This window comes from Uloborus diversus, chromosome 6 (genome assembly GCF_026930045.1).
Source record: "Uloborus diversus isolate 005 chromosome 6, Udiv.v.3.1, whole genome shotgun sequence".
Taxonomy (NCBI): Eukaryota; Metazoa; Arthropoda; class Arachnida; order Araneae; family Uloboridae; genus Uloborus; species Uloborus diversus.
The window spans coordinates 75,367,774-75,383,034 of record NC_072736.1 but is presented as its reverse complement, the minus strand read 5'-3'; the positions used below and the strand labels follow the sequence as shown (position 1 = coordinate 75,383,034).

The window sequence follows — 15,261 nt, the reverse complement described above, 5'->3', positions numbered from 1 at the left end:
AAATCCAAAAACCACATTTCAAAGCTCTCTTTGGCAATGTTCGACAAGAGATGGGAAAGGGAATCCAGAAATTGTTTGAAAGTGGCTTTCTTCTTAAAGTTTTCGAAATTGGAGTCCTAAAAAGGTAATTATTAGTCATCCTTAAATCCTCTTTGGTTACTTAACTTCGTGTCAATTTTTCGCTCTCAACCCCCCGCCTTCTCCCCGCGACACGATCTGGCGCTGTAAACAACAATGAGCAAAATTAAGAGATCATGATAGAAGAAAAGAAAAAGATTCTGAGACTTCACACTTATGCTGAGCGAAATAAATAAATTGATAAGAGGATATTATTTTTTGATGAACTAAAATAATTATGGGTAGAAGAAAGACTTTAAATATCGTTTTTAATTTCTTCCTCTGAGTGGGAGGGAACTAAAAAGCTGCCGCCCATTCCTCGAACCTAACCCATTTCTTTTGCATCACCAAAGGTAGCCAAAAACTTTTTTTTATTTGGACTTGAAATTCAGAAAAATTCAGGAAGAAAATTGTTTAACATAATCGAAAATCCGCTAAAACTGCTTTCTGGAACTTCAGTTTCGAAAAATTTCCACGGTTGTAATCCGGAGCTCGATCCCGCCCTATAACGTCGTCTAGTAAAGCGGCTTACAAGTGCGTATTTTGGACTATAATTTCGAAAAATTTCTATGGGAGTGTACCTCTCCCCCTCCAACAAAATGTTCTCTTTAGATTTCAACTTCGAAAATTTTCCGGGTTGACTTGGAGAGTACCTGAACCCCATCCCATACTGAAACGTAACTTGCGATGGCCTTCAATCTATCACGTTTTCACAACTTCACTTTCGAGAAATTTCCAGGGGATGGCTTTCGTGAATTCCGCCCCAAAATCACCAAAGAAGGTAAAAAAAACTACCCTTTCAGAGTATAAAATTTCGAGAATTTTTGCTTAAAATTGAGTTTTTAGATTAATAATAGGTAATAAACTCGAAAAATTTCCAATCGGACCTCCTTGAACACCCCTCTTCCCTCTCTCTGCAGCATCATTAAAGATAATCTACAGTTTTATTTAAGGCTTCAATTTTAAAAAACTGCCTGGAGAGAGTCGTTGTGAACCCAAGTTTTTTCCTTTGATCTTACTTAAGATAGGATGCAATGGCGTTCTTTGACTTCAGTTTCTCCAAATGATGACCTCCGAATCTTCTCTTCCTAATATTTCCAGGAATCGTTTCCTAATATCACCAGGAATCGTTAGAAGTGAGTTTTTAGTATTGAACTATCGAAAAATTTCCGGGGGTAAGCCCCAGGACCCCCCTTTCTTTATATCGTCCAAAATTTGCGTTTTTGGAATTAAAAGTTGAAAACGTGTAGTAACGGGAAGAGGGCATTATAAGAGGGTCCTAACCCTAACCATCGTAAAGCTCTAAAATTATATCCACATTTATGTATTCATGCGTGTTATAAGTGCACCGCCCATCTCCATGAAGAAGAGCTCTATTGTTTACTATATCATGCAAAAACGAGGGCCCCTTGGAAATATTTGCTACTGGCCCCGCGCTGGCTTAATCCGTCCCTGCATTTGCCTATTGTTAGTATTAAATCCATCACACATTTTGTCGAATATCTAGAAAATTCATTTCTGCAGATACTGCCGTTTACCTGCCCACGGCAGTGGTCTTCTGTAGTTTCTTTTATATTATAGAACGGATTGCATGTGTTGATGATATAAATGGGAAAAAAATAACTTGCTTGTCGATAGCCAATGTCGGGAACAGAGCTTCGTGAAAAATTATTGAGGGTTCCACAGGAAAGCAAAAGTCATGATTGTACTATAAAGCATAAATTAAAATAATTTTTAACATTAATTGGGGTTAACAATGTATTGCTTTCTTTTTAATACCAAATGTTATTATCATTGAATGTTAAAACTGAGGTCGTTTTGTCAGGTATTTATGCAAATTTAATTTTCTAAAACAATGGCCACCGCTTATATGAATCACGTTAGTTCTAAATAGTTTCGATTACATAAAACTGCTGATTCAATAAAACCGGATTATTTTCTGTTTTTGACGATTTGATTCATTAAAGCGGCTGATTCAATCAACCACGGATTCAATAAACCGACGTCCACTGTATTTGATTTAAACCTGGAGGAAAGAATGAAAGTTCTATATTTTCTCCGCGTTCTTTAGTCAGAGTACTGGTTTTAAGTTGCTGATGGTTATTTGTGTGTGTGGTTAAAATAAAATAAAATTCTTCAAAAACTTAAATGTCTGACGTGACCCTTTTTCAAGCTTACCATAATATTAAATAGAAATAAAGTTTAAATACAGTTTATTGAATTTACATTTGGTAGGAACGAATAAATAAACAGTAAATAAGCCACAAAAGCGGGGGCAAGGTTGAAACATGATTTAAAAATGAAATAAAACAACTTTCACAATGAAAACCGGAAAACATTAAACCGTAATTTAACCGACACTTTGATAGAAAATGGTTAGCCATTCCCGATGAAGATTATTTTACATTTTTACTTTCTTTCTTTAACAGGACATAAAAGCTTGCTGGAGGCTATGACAGAAAATAATGCATCGGAGCATGGATTTCAGGAGAAAACACAATATCTGGCGAATCAGGAAGAGACTACAGATGAATTTTGCTCAGGTAGTAATTCTTTCCGTTATTATTGCTTTACTCTTATCAAAAACTTAATATGAACACCAAGGGGCACACAAAGATAGGAGGTCATGGAAAATTTACTTTGACCTTCCAAAATTTTCCTTATTCGGTAACATTTGTCTGACGATTTGGCAAAATTTGGAGTTCAATTCGGCAAATTGAGAATTTTCGCCCTTTCAAAAAATTGTTTGAGACACTCCTGTAAACACGAGCACATAACTTTCTTGTGTGTTCGCGTTAAATTACCAACACATTTATCTGTATAAATAAAGCAGAGTGTACATTTGTATGTATGTATGTAAATTTGTTTGTCCTTTATATAACTCCACAGTTTACTTCGGATCTTCAGCCAATTTGGAATCCAGGTTCTTTGACAACTGACTAAGAGGGTTTTAGAAGGTTTCCTGAAATAATAATAATAAAATATCGCACCGTTCGAATTTTATTCTTCTTTTAAGTGGTTGTGTTGAGTTTTGAACTTGTGCAGCGGTAAGCTCCACTGCACGGCATGAAAAATGATTCTAAATTCTATTTAAATTATATTGTTAATTTTCTTTCCATTTTTGCAAAGGTCTGACGGTCCCCCCCCCCCCGCTTTTTGTTTAAGTGTCGCATAAGTTCATCGAATGTAGTGTAAAATGTAACATTTGATTTTTTTTCTTTGGGGGGGGGGGATATCCTATAGGTATTTTTTGCAATGCATTCATTTTAGAGACCGCCGTTTTGTTTGGAGTCGCAAAACCGTAATATTTTTCAAAAAACCTCACGCCTATAAGGACGCAAATGTCAATAAATAAATAAATAAATCTCCGAAAATGTAAATTTGTTTCTAAATTTCCTTTGGACAATCATATAAAGAATCAAGTACAGAAAAAAGAGGCAATGAAGTGCCCTTTTGGAGGTTTATAGATAGTTGAGAACACAACTTTTTGACATTCAGGGGAGACAATTTTACAAAAATCAGTAACAAAGTGAACCTAACGCGATTATAAACATTATTCATATTTGTTGTACAAAAACAGCAACTCCTCCATCAATTTTATTCATTACAGTTTATACTGGTAGTTGAAATTTGGGAAATATGAATTCCATCTACTATACTACGACGTCACTCGTATGAAACGGACAATGCTTCCAAGATTTTTTTTTTTTATTGTTTTTGCAACGTGAACATAGTTTTGGGTTATGAGGCCGATACTCTGGTTTTACACCCAAAAAACAGGGGAAAAGAAAAAAAAAGAGAAAAATCGATAGTTTTTGATGGTTCTTTACATATTTTAGGGGAAATACCTCCCTAAATCTCCTTCTTTGCGACAAATGTTCCTGTTTTTAAAATTTTCAACCCCTCTAACTTTTTAAAAGGATGTTAACGGTTAATAAAATGTTCTCTTCTCTCCAAATCAAAATAGTAGCAGTATAACTGTCAAAAGCTGAAAAAAAAGAGAAAAAATGAAATAGCGGGAGCTGTTTCTAAACAGGTGGGGGGGGGGGGAGGTGGTCATATTTGGACTCAATTGATCACTTTACATAAGAGCCAGCAAGAAGAGTCAGAAGTTTTTAAAAAGCTTCTATTTTTTGTTTGACTGCGCTTGATAAAAGGAACAACTGAATTCTGTAAAAGTTGCTTCTCCTTCTGCGCATTGTAAATTCACGGAAAACAACTTATCCTTGATGCAACATCGATGGTAGTTAATTGTACTCTATTGCCATTATTAATTGACTATTAATTTGATAATGAGTCACTTTTCAGACAAAAATAGATTTTCTTTTCATTTCTTGCACTAAAATATTTCACTCACTCTGAAATTTTCCCATTAAGTAATCAGTTTATTAACTAATATGCAAGCAATAAGTACTTCAAGCATGTCGACTGTCGAGTTCATGGCTTGTATGAGACAGTGTGTTTTCTGTTCTGCACCGTTAAAAGGTTTAATTCGAGTAAATAGTTAATTTAATAACGTCAAAGAAAATACAACGAAAATTAGAACACATATTAACATTAAAAGATCGCATCTATGTATTCAATCTTCTGTCTTTTTACTTTCTTGTAAAAGTACAGGAAGTAGGGTAACGGCACCAGCAACAGACAAGGGTCCAGTAACAGACAATCATAAGTTTGGATTTAAATAATGAGAATTTTAGGCGGGTAAAACTGACGTTGCTGCGACCCATGAATATGGTGCAACCATTTATGCTATCAGAGTGAATTTTATGAGTCAGTTGGTATTTACAAGGCAGTGGGGGACGGTTATGAACAGCCACCACGAGGTTTGCCGGTGTTTCATGTTTATTTGATTTTAATAAGGTTTTAGATCTAAAAATAAAGAGTTTTTGCACATTTTGAAGAGAAAAGGGGAATTCAGTCCATTACTCATTCTTTCCTCATCCTGTCTGTTACTGGGTATCATGAGAATTTTCGGTGTCTGTTACTGGGGGTCGGACCTTTTTTCGAAATTGAGCGAATAAAAATAGGATTAACTAATTCAGAGAATCTAGAAGCAGCTAAACGTTAGGTGAGATGTAGTTGTACGAGAGAAAAATAGTTTAAAAAGTCTAAATACATTAAAAGGCTCAGAAAATTGAGTTAAACTGAGAGCGATGTCTTAAGCATGTCTGTTACTGGTGCCGTTACCCTACTGCATCGTTTCCCAACCGGTGGTTCGCGAGAGCTGCAACGGGGGTTCGCGAAAATAATTTTGTAATGGCAGAAATTTGACGTGTGAGTCATTTCACGTCAACTGACCTAATTTTTCATATCGTCCCCACTCGATCATCTCTCATTTCGATGAAATTTTATAGAGGTGTAGACATGCTTTTGAAACTAAACTTTGCGAATTTTTAGCTTCCTAGGTCCAAATCCTGATGATCTAGCTTCTCTAAAAAATGTGATCCAAAATGACGGATCAGTTTTTTGGGCCAAATTGCCATATTTAGACTAAGTTTACAGAAAATTTTATTACACTGGAAGCCTGAAATTTAAGGCGCTTACAGTACGTTTGGCCGTTAATATATTCAAGCATTTTAATTTTTGTGAATTTGAGCTCGTTAGATTTTGTGTAGCATGCGCGTGAACTTGTGAAAAAGCGCGATGGGAAAAATTTGTCCTGGATTTTAGGTTGTCATAACATCCAAACAAAAATTATTCAAAAGCTCATGTTTCGTGATTCCATTTTAAAATTACTTATTTTTAATGGGGAACAGTTGCAGCGCTTAAATCTATCTTTTTTCTAAAAGATATTGACATCCAAAGTGGCTATCAAAACCGTTCAAGTGAAAAATAGCCTATTTTCAAAGCACTATAGCTCAAGTTTGTCCCCTCGCATCTTCTTTTCGTTAAAACCATTAGACATAACAGATTTTTTCCTTTCAAAATAAGTTTTCTTTGATGTTCTTTCGTTTAAGGCAGCGGTTCCCAACGCATGGGCCGCGGCCCACAAGGGGGCCGCGAACGGCGTGTTAGAACGGTGTGTGGGCCGTGGACACTGATCCAGAATCTGAAACATCAAAATAAATATTGGGGTCGTAATTTCCGTTTTTTACGAAAATTCACTTACTAGATGTGCCGTCACTCTCACTCATGAGCTCTTTTTGGCTCAAAGCCGATAAGAAACTTTAAGATGAGATTTCTCACATTTCTTAGGAACTTTCCCATATAGTTAGAGAGATGAAATATAATGAATCAGAAACCCCTTTAAAGAAATTGCCAGTGAATTGAGACTTTTTGAAGGGCTTTTCGACAACTTACCTATTTGAATGAGACTTTTCATTGCAGTTTTAAAAAAAATGTAGAAATACATTGAATGCAGCAAGTTATTTGAGATTAAAACTATCCATTTTCAATCCAGATATCAACTCCTTCGTAAGAGAAAAACAGCATCAAAAATCCTACGCAGTTTTAACTTTGATGACTTTTACACTTGAGGACAGTTATATGAACAGATACCCCCCCCCCCCCTCGCAGAAAGTGAATTTTGACTGTGCAAATAATATATAGCAGTTTGTGGGCCTCAATGGTGTTTTATACAAAACTGGTGGGCCGCACAACTAAAAAGGTTGGGAACCGCTGTTTAAGGATAAAAAATGAGCTTAAAATTCGGACTGTTGTAACGAATTGCAATGTTTAAGAGCAGGTTGCGGCAAATTTTCTCACACTGGAAGCCTGAAATTTTAGGGGCTTAAAGTACTTTTGGTTGTTAATACGTCCTAGTATATTTATGAATTTGAGTTCATTAACTTTTATGTAGCACGCATGCAAAGTCGCAAGAAAAACGCACTGATGAAACTTTTTCCTGGATTTTAGAATGTCATAAAATCTGAACAAAAATGATTCAAAAGCTCGTACTTTGTAATTTTATTGTCAATATACATGTTTTTAATGGTTTATAGTTGTAGAGCGTAAATATTGATTTTTTAAAAGATATCGGCATCCAAAGTGGCTGTCAAAATCATTCACATGAAAAATAGCCTATTTTTAATGCGCTGTAGGTCAAGTTTGTCACATTTCATCTTCTTTTCGTTGGCACTATAAGAAAGAACATATTTTTTTCTATAAAAATGGTATTTCAATGATGGTGTTTTTTCAGATAAGCATAAAGAAATGAGCTTGAAATACTGTTTGTCGTTCGCAAGAAAGTCTCGTTCTACAATAAATAAAGAATGGTGAATGCGTTGGACACAGACTAATGGAGATTTTGCAACTGTTATTTGTCAGAAATAGGTTTTAATTCTCTTCTTAAAAGTTCTTTTGCAAACTAAACGTGTTAGAAACAGAAAAATATCCTGTTCTGGAAGCAGACTGATACATCAGACAGGACAAGAAATTTTGTTTTTCCATCATATTTTATTTGCAAAGTGAACGTTTTTCAGAAATCAGAAACAGTTTCAACTGTTTCTGACTTATAACAGTTGAAAAATAACTATTAGTCGGTTTCCACCTCATTCACCATTCTTTATTTATTGCAGAACGAGATTTTCATGCTAACGACAAATAGTATTTCAAGCTCATTTTTTTACGCTTATCTGAAAGAACACCCTCGTAAAGAATAACTATTTTTATTGTAAAAACTCTGTTCTTTCTGGTGGTGCCAGTGAAAAAAATGATGCAAGGTGACAAATTTGACCTAAAGCTTCATAAAAGTAAGCTATTTTTCATGTGAACGATTTTTGCAGCCACTTCGGATGGATGCCAATACCTTTTAGAAAATCAATATTTACCCTCTGCAACTATAAACCATTAAAAACATGTATATTGACAATAGAATAACTAAGTACGAGCTTTTGAATAATTTTTGTTCAGAATTTGACATTCTAAAATCCAGGAACAAGTTTATCCATTGCGTTTTTCTTGCGACTTTGCATGCGTGCTTCATAAAAGTTAATGAACTCAAATTCATAAAAATACTAGGACGTATTAAAAATCAAAAGTACTTTAAATCCCTAAAATTTCAGGCTTCCAGTGTGACAAAATTTGCCGCAACCTGCTTTTAAACATTGCCATTCGTTACGACAGTCCGAATTTCAAACTCATTTTTTTCATCCTTAAACGAAAGAACATCATCGAAGAAAAAACTTATTTTGAAAGGAAAAAGTCAGTTATTTCTTATGCATTTAACGAAAAGAAGATGCGAGGTGACAAACTTGAGCTACAGCGCTTTGAAAATAGACTATTTTTCACTTGAACAGTTTTGATAGCCACTTTGAATGTCAATATCTTTTAGAAAATAGATATTTAAGCTCTGCAACTGTAACCCATTAAAACAAGTATTTTTACAATAGAATCTTGAAGTATGAGTTTTTGAATAATTTTTGTTCAGATTTCATCACAACCTAAAATCCACGAAAAATTTTCCCCATCGCGCTTTTTTGAAAGTTCACGCGCATGCTACACGAAATCTAACGAGCTAAAATTCACAAAAATAATTGAATATATTAACGGCTAAACGTACTTTAAGCGACTAAAATTTCAGGCTTCCAGTGTAATAAAATTTTCTGTGAACTTAGTCTAAATATAGCAATTTACTACAAAAAGCTGATCCATCATTTTGGATCACATTTTCCGGAGATCCTAGATCCTCAGGATTTGGATCTAGGAAGCTAAAAAAGCATAGGTTAGTTTCAAAAGCATCTCTACACCTCTATAAATTTCACCCAAATATGGTCAAGTGGGGACCCCTAGATCACTTGACATGGAATGACTCATGTTTGTTTGAGATGAAGTCTCAAGTTCAAACGTTTTTTTTTGTTCATCATTTATTAATTTGTCTCTTGCATATTTGATACTTTTCAGATAAAAATGTTACAGCACTTGCTGACGGTCTGTTTTGTAAATTTAAAGAATTAAATCTGTGATTAGAGGGTACGGGTTTTTACCTTATTGTTGAGCATGATAGAATCGAGCCCACGCCGAAAAAGTTAAACTTTTGAGCTCAATATAATTAGATGAAAGCATGTGAATGCTTCAGTTTTCTCTGTTTCGTTGGAAAATTCGATTGAACTTGATGGAAACATTATGTGGAGCATATGAGAGCGGTTGAAACTTCTTCACTTAATTTTCTATGTTTAGTTTCCTTACTATATGAGTGTGACGAAGAGCTATAGCGCTTCTCTTGTGCTTCGCCGAAAATGCAATAGGTGCAATGGCACTGCTGTTCGTTGCTTTAGTGAAGTAAATTGTAAACATTTTTACGGGGTTAAAAAATGAGAATTTGCGCTGTATGTAAAAGAAAAACTCATGAAATTCGCACAAAGAAGCTCTCTTGTAATAGGTGAGCATAAAAATAGTTTTGTTGGTAAAATTTACAGTTTATTGCATGATTAGAGTTAATTGCACACGTTTCTATTATTTTTCAAAAATTAAATAAAAGAAAAAATGATTCATTCCGCACTTTTTCATTAAAAAAAAGGAAAATTCTTTAGCACTCAAACAAGTAATGTACACAGTGTAAACTCAGCAAACAACTAGATTTTACTGAAAAACAAGCTGATGTGTGCATCACATGACTTCCTTTTACTCCACTTTAATGTCATTTCCCCATTACTGGCAATTTTAATGTGATTCAATAGTGTACTTTCTGAATATCACAAACAGTGGCCTAATTGAAACAGATTAAAAAGAAAAAAATCGCCAAATTTGTCGCCAAGTTGGCGACAAAACTTGGAAACCAAAAGACCGCGATATATCGCCAAATTATAACACCACTTGAGTTTACATCGAAATTAACAATGATTGCCCTCCAAAAGGGTGCAAAAGACTCCTTTAGAAACATCCGAATGCAACCAAAAGAGGAGGTGCGCAACTAGATCCCACTAGGAGTCTACGTACCAAATTTCAACTTTCTAGGACATACCGTTCTTGAGTTAAGTGACATACATACGTGCATACGCACATATATACGTACATACAGACGTCACAAGAAAACTCGTTGTAATTAACTCGGGAAACGTTAAAATGGATTTTTCGGGCGTCTATACATTCTTAGGTATATATGCACATGTGGTCGGGTTGAAAAAAAGAACTCCACATTCATTCGGGGGTGAGCAATTAAGGTCGATTTTTGAGTGAAATTTTTTTCGCGAACACAATACTTCCTTTTTTGTAAAAGGAAGTAAAAAGAACACTTAGTATTAATCTGAGACATTTCCTCTGAAAGATATTTTTAAAGATCATTTCTTAATTGACTGATTTAGCCTAAATGTAACTTCGTGACAATAAAAAGACATTTTAAATTCTATTGCCCCTTTTGGACGAAGTTTCCATTGGAAAAATGAATTTCTGCGGATAAATGCAGAAGGATATTAAATGCTGAACTTAATGTAAGACTGAAACTGTCAGACAAGACATTTGAGCCAAACTTTGAAATTCTTTGTTCCATAACCATTAAGGGTATTCCATTAAGAGTTTTTCAAAGTGGGCTGAAACTCAAAGAATTATCACTGGGCTTGATCCGTTGAGTTTGTTTTCTAATATTTTCTTTAGCTATCATTTTAGCTTGTAGCATGTTTGCATTTCTACATTTTGCGATTATTAATTTTGGGCATTAATCGTAAGGCAAAAAAGGTTGGAAACCGCTGCCCTACTGCAATCTCAAAAAAGTTTTCAACCCAATTTAGACTTAAATTTTTATTTACTCACTCTTAAATGATATAACTAACAAATGGAAAAACAATTTAAAATGTACATAAATTGGAAATGCCGATCGATATCGTTCATACTTAGTTCTCTTCTGTTTCTTACTCCATATCCTCATAAATATCATAGCCAATGATCGAGTAACGCTCCTGACGTCATTAACAAAGAAACTCGCGCCACGGCATGATAATTTAAAAATATGTTTTGACAATGTTTAACATGCAAGGAAAGGCTTTATTGTGACAAGGCTGAACTGGATCCGGTAATTAAACTGTTTTACTGATTTCAGGGGAATGAAGAAACGAAAAAGTGATTAACAATGAGCGCTATCTACTGTAGTTTAGGGGTTAATCCACTGGAGTTAGTGTTAAAATTTCAACTATTAAAATATCACCAAGCAATTGCTTCGTTCAAATGTATACTTTGCACCTCTTTTGTGATTCCTTTGTTTTTTAAACTTCCATTCTATTACGTGTTTAATTTCATTCCATTACAATTTCTATTGAACATTAAATTTGATAGTGCTTTTCATGGAAAAATGAAATAAATTGGCAATTGTTTTATCAAAATTTGTTTGAAAACCGACATCTCTGCTGAATGTAATTTATAATATTTATCTGTGTGTATTTTGACATTTATACAAAATAAAGGTTAAAGGCATAAATATATTCAATGTATTTTCAGGATTTCCTCCGAAACGGTATGTTTTCTCTATCGTGGGCTTTCTTGCATCGACACTCGCCATTTCATTAAATACGAACCTAAGCCTTGCCATCGTGTCTATGGTCGACAGAAGCAATGAATCCTTAGTGCCTGTCAAGAGCTCTAACGAATGCTTGACGGAAGACGTTATTCACTTGGAGTTGTCCAAAAACGAACTAGTGAGTACTTCCGTTTATTTTTATTACTAAGCAGTGACAGCACAGCGATGCCCGTGCCAAAAATTTAATGGAAGTCCGTTGAATAAAAAAAAAAAATTGACTCCCCTCCCCCTCTGATGTGAAATGATCATTTTTCTTTGTATAAAATAAGTACACACTTTTGCCCAAAAAAAAAAAAACTATTTAAAATATTTCGCCAAATAAACAAAAAAAAAAAAAAAAAAGACATCAAATAATATCTTTTAAATGTAAAAATAGTGTTCCGCAACTCTATTGTTTATTGCCAAACTCGTCCAGCAACCACTCTATCATAATCCATCCGTCTAACGAAAAAATAAATAAATAAATAAAAATAAATTAATCAATTTGAATTATGAAATTTTGAATTCAAATTATGTTTTTCGCAATCACGAGCTGCGACAGGACCCTACTCATTGGAGATATTGTTTCTAGAAACTAAGGTTGCCCCCGCTAAGGCACTTCCCTATATATCGCGGAGAACCACCCCCAAATAAGAAAAATACTCCTCAAAACACCCTTCCTAAAAATTTCAATGCCGCAGTCTGCGCCATGACCCCCCTCCTGGGTATTCCTGTAGAAACGGCTCCTGTGCCCCCAAGCCTGCCCCTCCTCTTGGGCGGTTACGTGTTTATAGTTGTGTATGTGTAGGCTTGTGTGTGTGCGTAGACCTGTGTGTATGCACGTTGGCATGTGTGTAAAGGCACGTAGTATGTGTGTGTCTGTGTACTATGTGTGAACATGTAGGAGCGTGCTAGCGTGCATGTGTGTAGGACGCCACCGATCAGGAGATGCGGCACGAACAGAGAAGCCGCGCCTGCAGAGGACGGTGGTGTTGAAAAAGAAACCACAACGCCGGGGATAGTCAAGTAAAAACAATTAGCGATCGTGATTGCTCAAAAAAAAAAAAAAAAAAAAAAATCATCCAGTAGAACATTCAAAAATCATCGTCAGAAAAAAAGAATAAAGTGTCGTACATTTCACTCGGATAAAAACAAATCAAAAGTTTCTTTTCTTTCAAAACAAATCGCCAAAACAATGAATTACATTTACGGTTGCTTTAAAACAATAATCCTAGACTGAACTGCTTAGCGCCTAACGCGCCAAGTGACCACGCTACCGGAACCCAGCCCTTTTGCGAGTGAAGCGGATGGATGTTTTTTCTTTGGCAATAATAAATGTTTCGATGAATGAAAGAAAAAGTATAAAATCACATTAAAAGTAGCTTTCAAATATTTATATATTAAGAACTGCGTTGCCCAGCTTTGCCTGATCTACCTTGAGAATAAAAATTTTATAAAGTGACATTTATTCAACAATCACGCTTAAATAAAAGAAAAAAAAAACACCGTGTGAAATTACCCTTCCAAACAGTGACGACAGATATTAAAATACTTTTCAGAAATTAAAATGCGAAAGATGGATTTTAAAAGCGTAACCATGGAAACACGAAATAAAATAAGTTTAAGAAATTAAATGCAAAATAAGGAAAGAAACAATAAATTCAAAAAGCGTAACCGTGGAAGCGCGAACATAAAATGGTTGACAACCTGAATTAAAATGACATTTTTCGAATTTGATTTAAAAACGCTTGTAACTTTTTTCCTTTGAAGATGGAAGCTAAGTTTTTCGACCATACGTCGAGAGAGATCTGGAGTAAAAAATGTCGTTTTTTCCAATGGTGTCAAAAAGTCTGTGGACAATGCCTTCACTTTTTATTGATATATTTAATGAAGAAAGTAGTGCCTAAATTTCAGCTAAGCCTGAAAAAGTTCAAGCTAAAAATGCAAATTACTCCCGCCGTAATTAAGTTAGAGCATTGAAACAAATTGTTTAGAGTGCGGAAAATTCTACCCTTTTCAACGATATATAATATCAATATGTGCAATGAATTTTTCACTCCCATATATTCGGGAATTTATGTTAAATTTGGACCTAAATTGGAATAAAAAAAGAACTACTTATCGGATTTTTTCGAATTAAAGCCTATGTCACTCAGAAAGAAAGCATTCATATAGTGAAGGAATTTTTCAAATAGGTGAAGTGTTTCCAGAGATTACCTCCAGTATATAAACACAAAAAATCCGCCCTCTCTTTATAATATTAGTATTCGCAACATCAGCGCTCGAATATGCTACCGTGTGGTGATTTATAAAATTAAAGAAAAAGGTAAAACATTGCGTTCCACATGTGTCTGTTGGTAAACATATGCAGTTTGTTATGAGTATTTATTAACGCATTCGATGTGTCTTAGATTGCTTTCAGCAACAGAAATTGTTTCGTCCCTTAATGGTATTCTCGAGCTTCTCAAAATAATGTTAGGTTTCGTTATTTCTCTCTAAAAAGTGAGTTGATTGTCGTAAATGGCGAAAGAGTATGAAATCATCCACGATTATTCTCGTCTGTTCGATGCATTTTTTTTTTGGAAGAGGATACCGTTATACCAGGTAAATTTTTTTTATTGTTTTGTGTGAATTTGTAAAAATAGGTTTTTTTTTTTTTGAGCAATCGCGATTGCTTATTGTTCTCACTTGACTGTTTTGAATTCCTATCATTTTATTTTCCCACTAGCACCACCACCGCCGCGTCGCGTCGATCGGCCTCGCGATGCTGCTCCTCTTGCGAAAACTGTCTCCAGGTTGCGTCTATATCCTACACACACAAGCATACACACACACGCCTATACACACTCATGCCTGCGCACAGACACAAACACATATGCCTACATACACACACAAACGCCTACACACACAGCACTGCATACACAACACGTACACACATACATACACATACATGTGTCTACACAAACACACACACACGCATTCATACACACACACGCTCGTGATTGCGAAAAACATAATTTGAATTCAAGATGCCAAAAATTCAAATTAATATATTCTTTTTTTAAAGCTTAAGCTCGAAAGAAGGATTTGATGACTTTAGCAGGAGAATTAGGGCTTTCATCTCCGCCTAGTTTAAAAATAATTAATTAAACTAACCTTCTTTAACTGCAGCATTTAGCTGGAATGGACAGTATGCAAAACATTTTCTTGAATATATTATCGTAGAACGAAATGAAAAATGTTTAACGCTGAGAATTTTCATCCCCAAAATATTGCGATTATAGTTTAGGGTTATATTCGCAACTCCAGAGCTCGAATATGCTACCTTGCGGTGATTAACACTACTACCGAAAAATGCAAAACATTCCATTCCACGTGTTTTCTTTGGGGGTAAATTACAGGCTTCAGACAGTTTGTGGTGTAATGTAATTTCAGAAAAATAGAAAAGAAAGTTTCCCACAAACACGATGAAAAATTACTGTCATTCACTAAGCGTCAAAGCAAGTTATAAGTTACGGCATTTGTTTGTTTTACCTTTTTCATCCACCATTATACAGTAACCGCAGCGCCCCTATAGTTAATTGGAGTTGCGAATTAATTTCTCCCCAACTAATTGATATTTTGAAAAAACCTTTCTCAGTGGATACTTCCGTAATCATGTAAACATGCCTGAAAATTTTCAAGTCTGAGGTATCATCGGTATTGGCTGTGCGTTG

General features: G+C 35.0%; 1 protein-coding gene across 1 annotated transcript in view; it reads left to right on the top strand.

Annotated features, from left to right (window-relative positions):
- Positions 1–15,261, top strand: part of LOC129224053 (sialin-like) — an 89,333-nt gene that overhangs the window by 22,663 nt on the left and 51,409 nt on the right. The window contains exons 2-3 of the mRNA XM_054858453.1: positions 2,547–2,660; positions 11,488–11,684. Of these exons, the coding sequence (XP_054714428.1) occupies positions 2,570–2,660; positions 11,488–11,684 (288 nt within the window). The 5' untranslated portion in view covers positions 2,547–2,569. The remainder of the gene's footprint in view (positions 1–2,546; positions 2,661–11,487; positions 11,685–15,261) is intronic.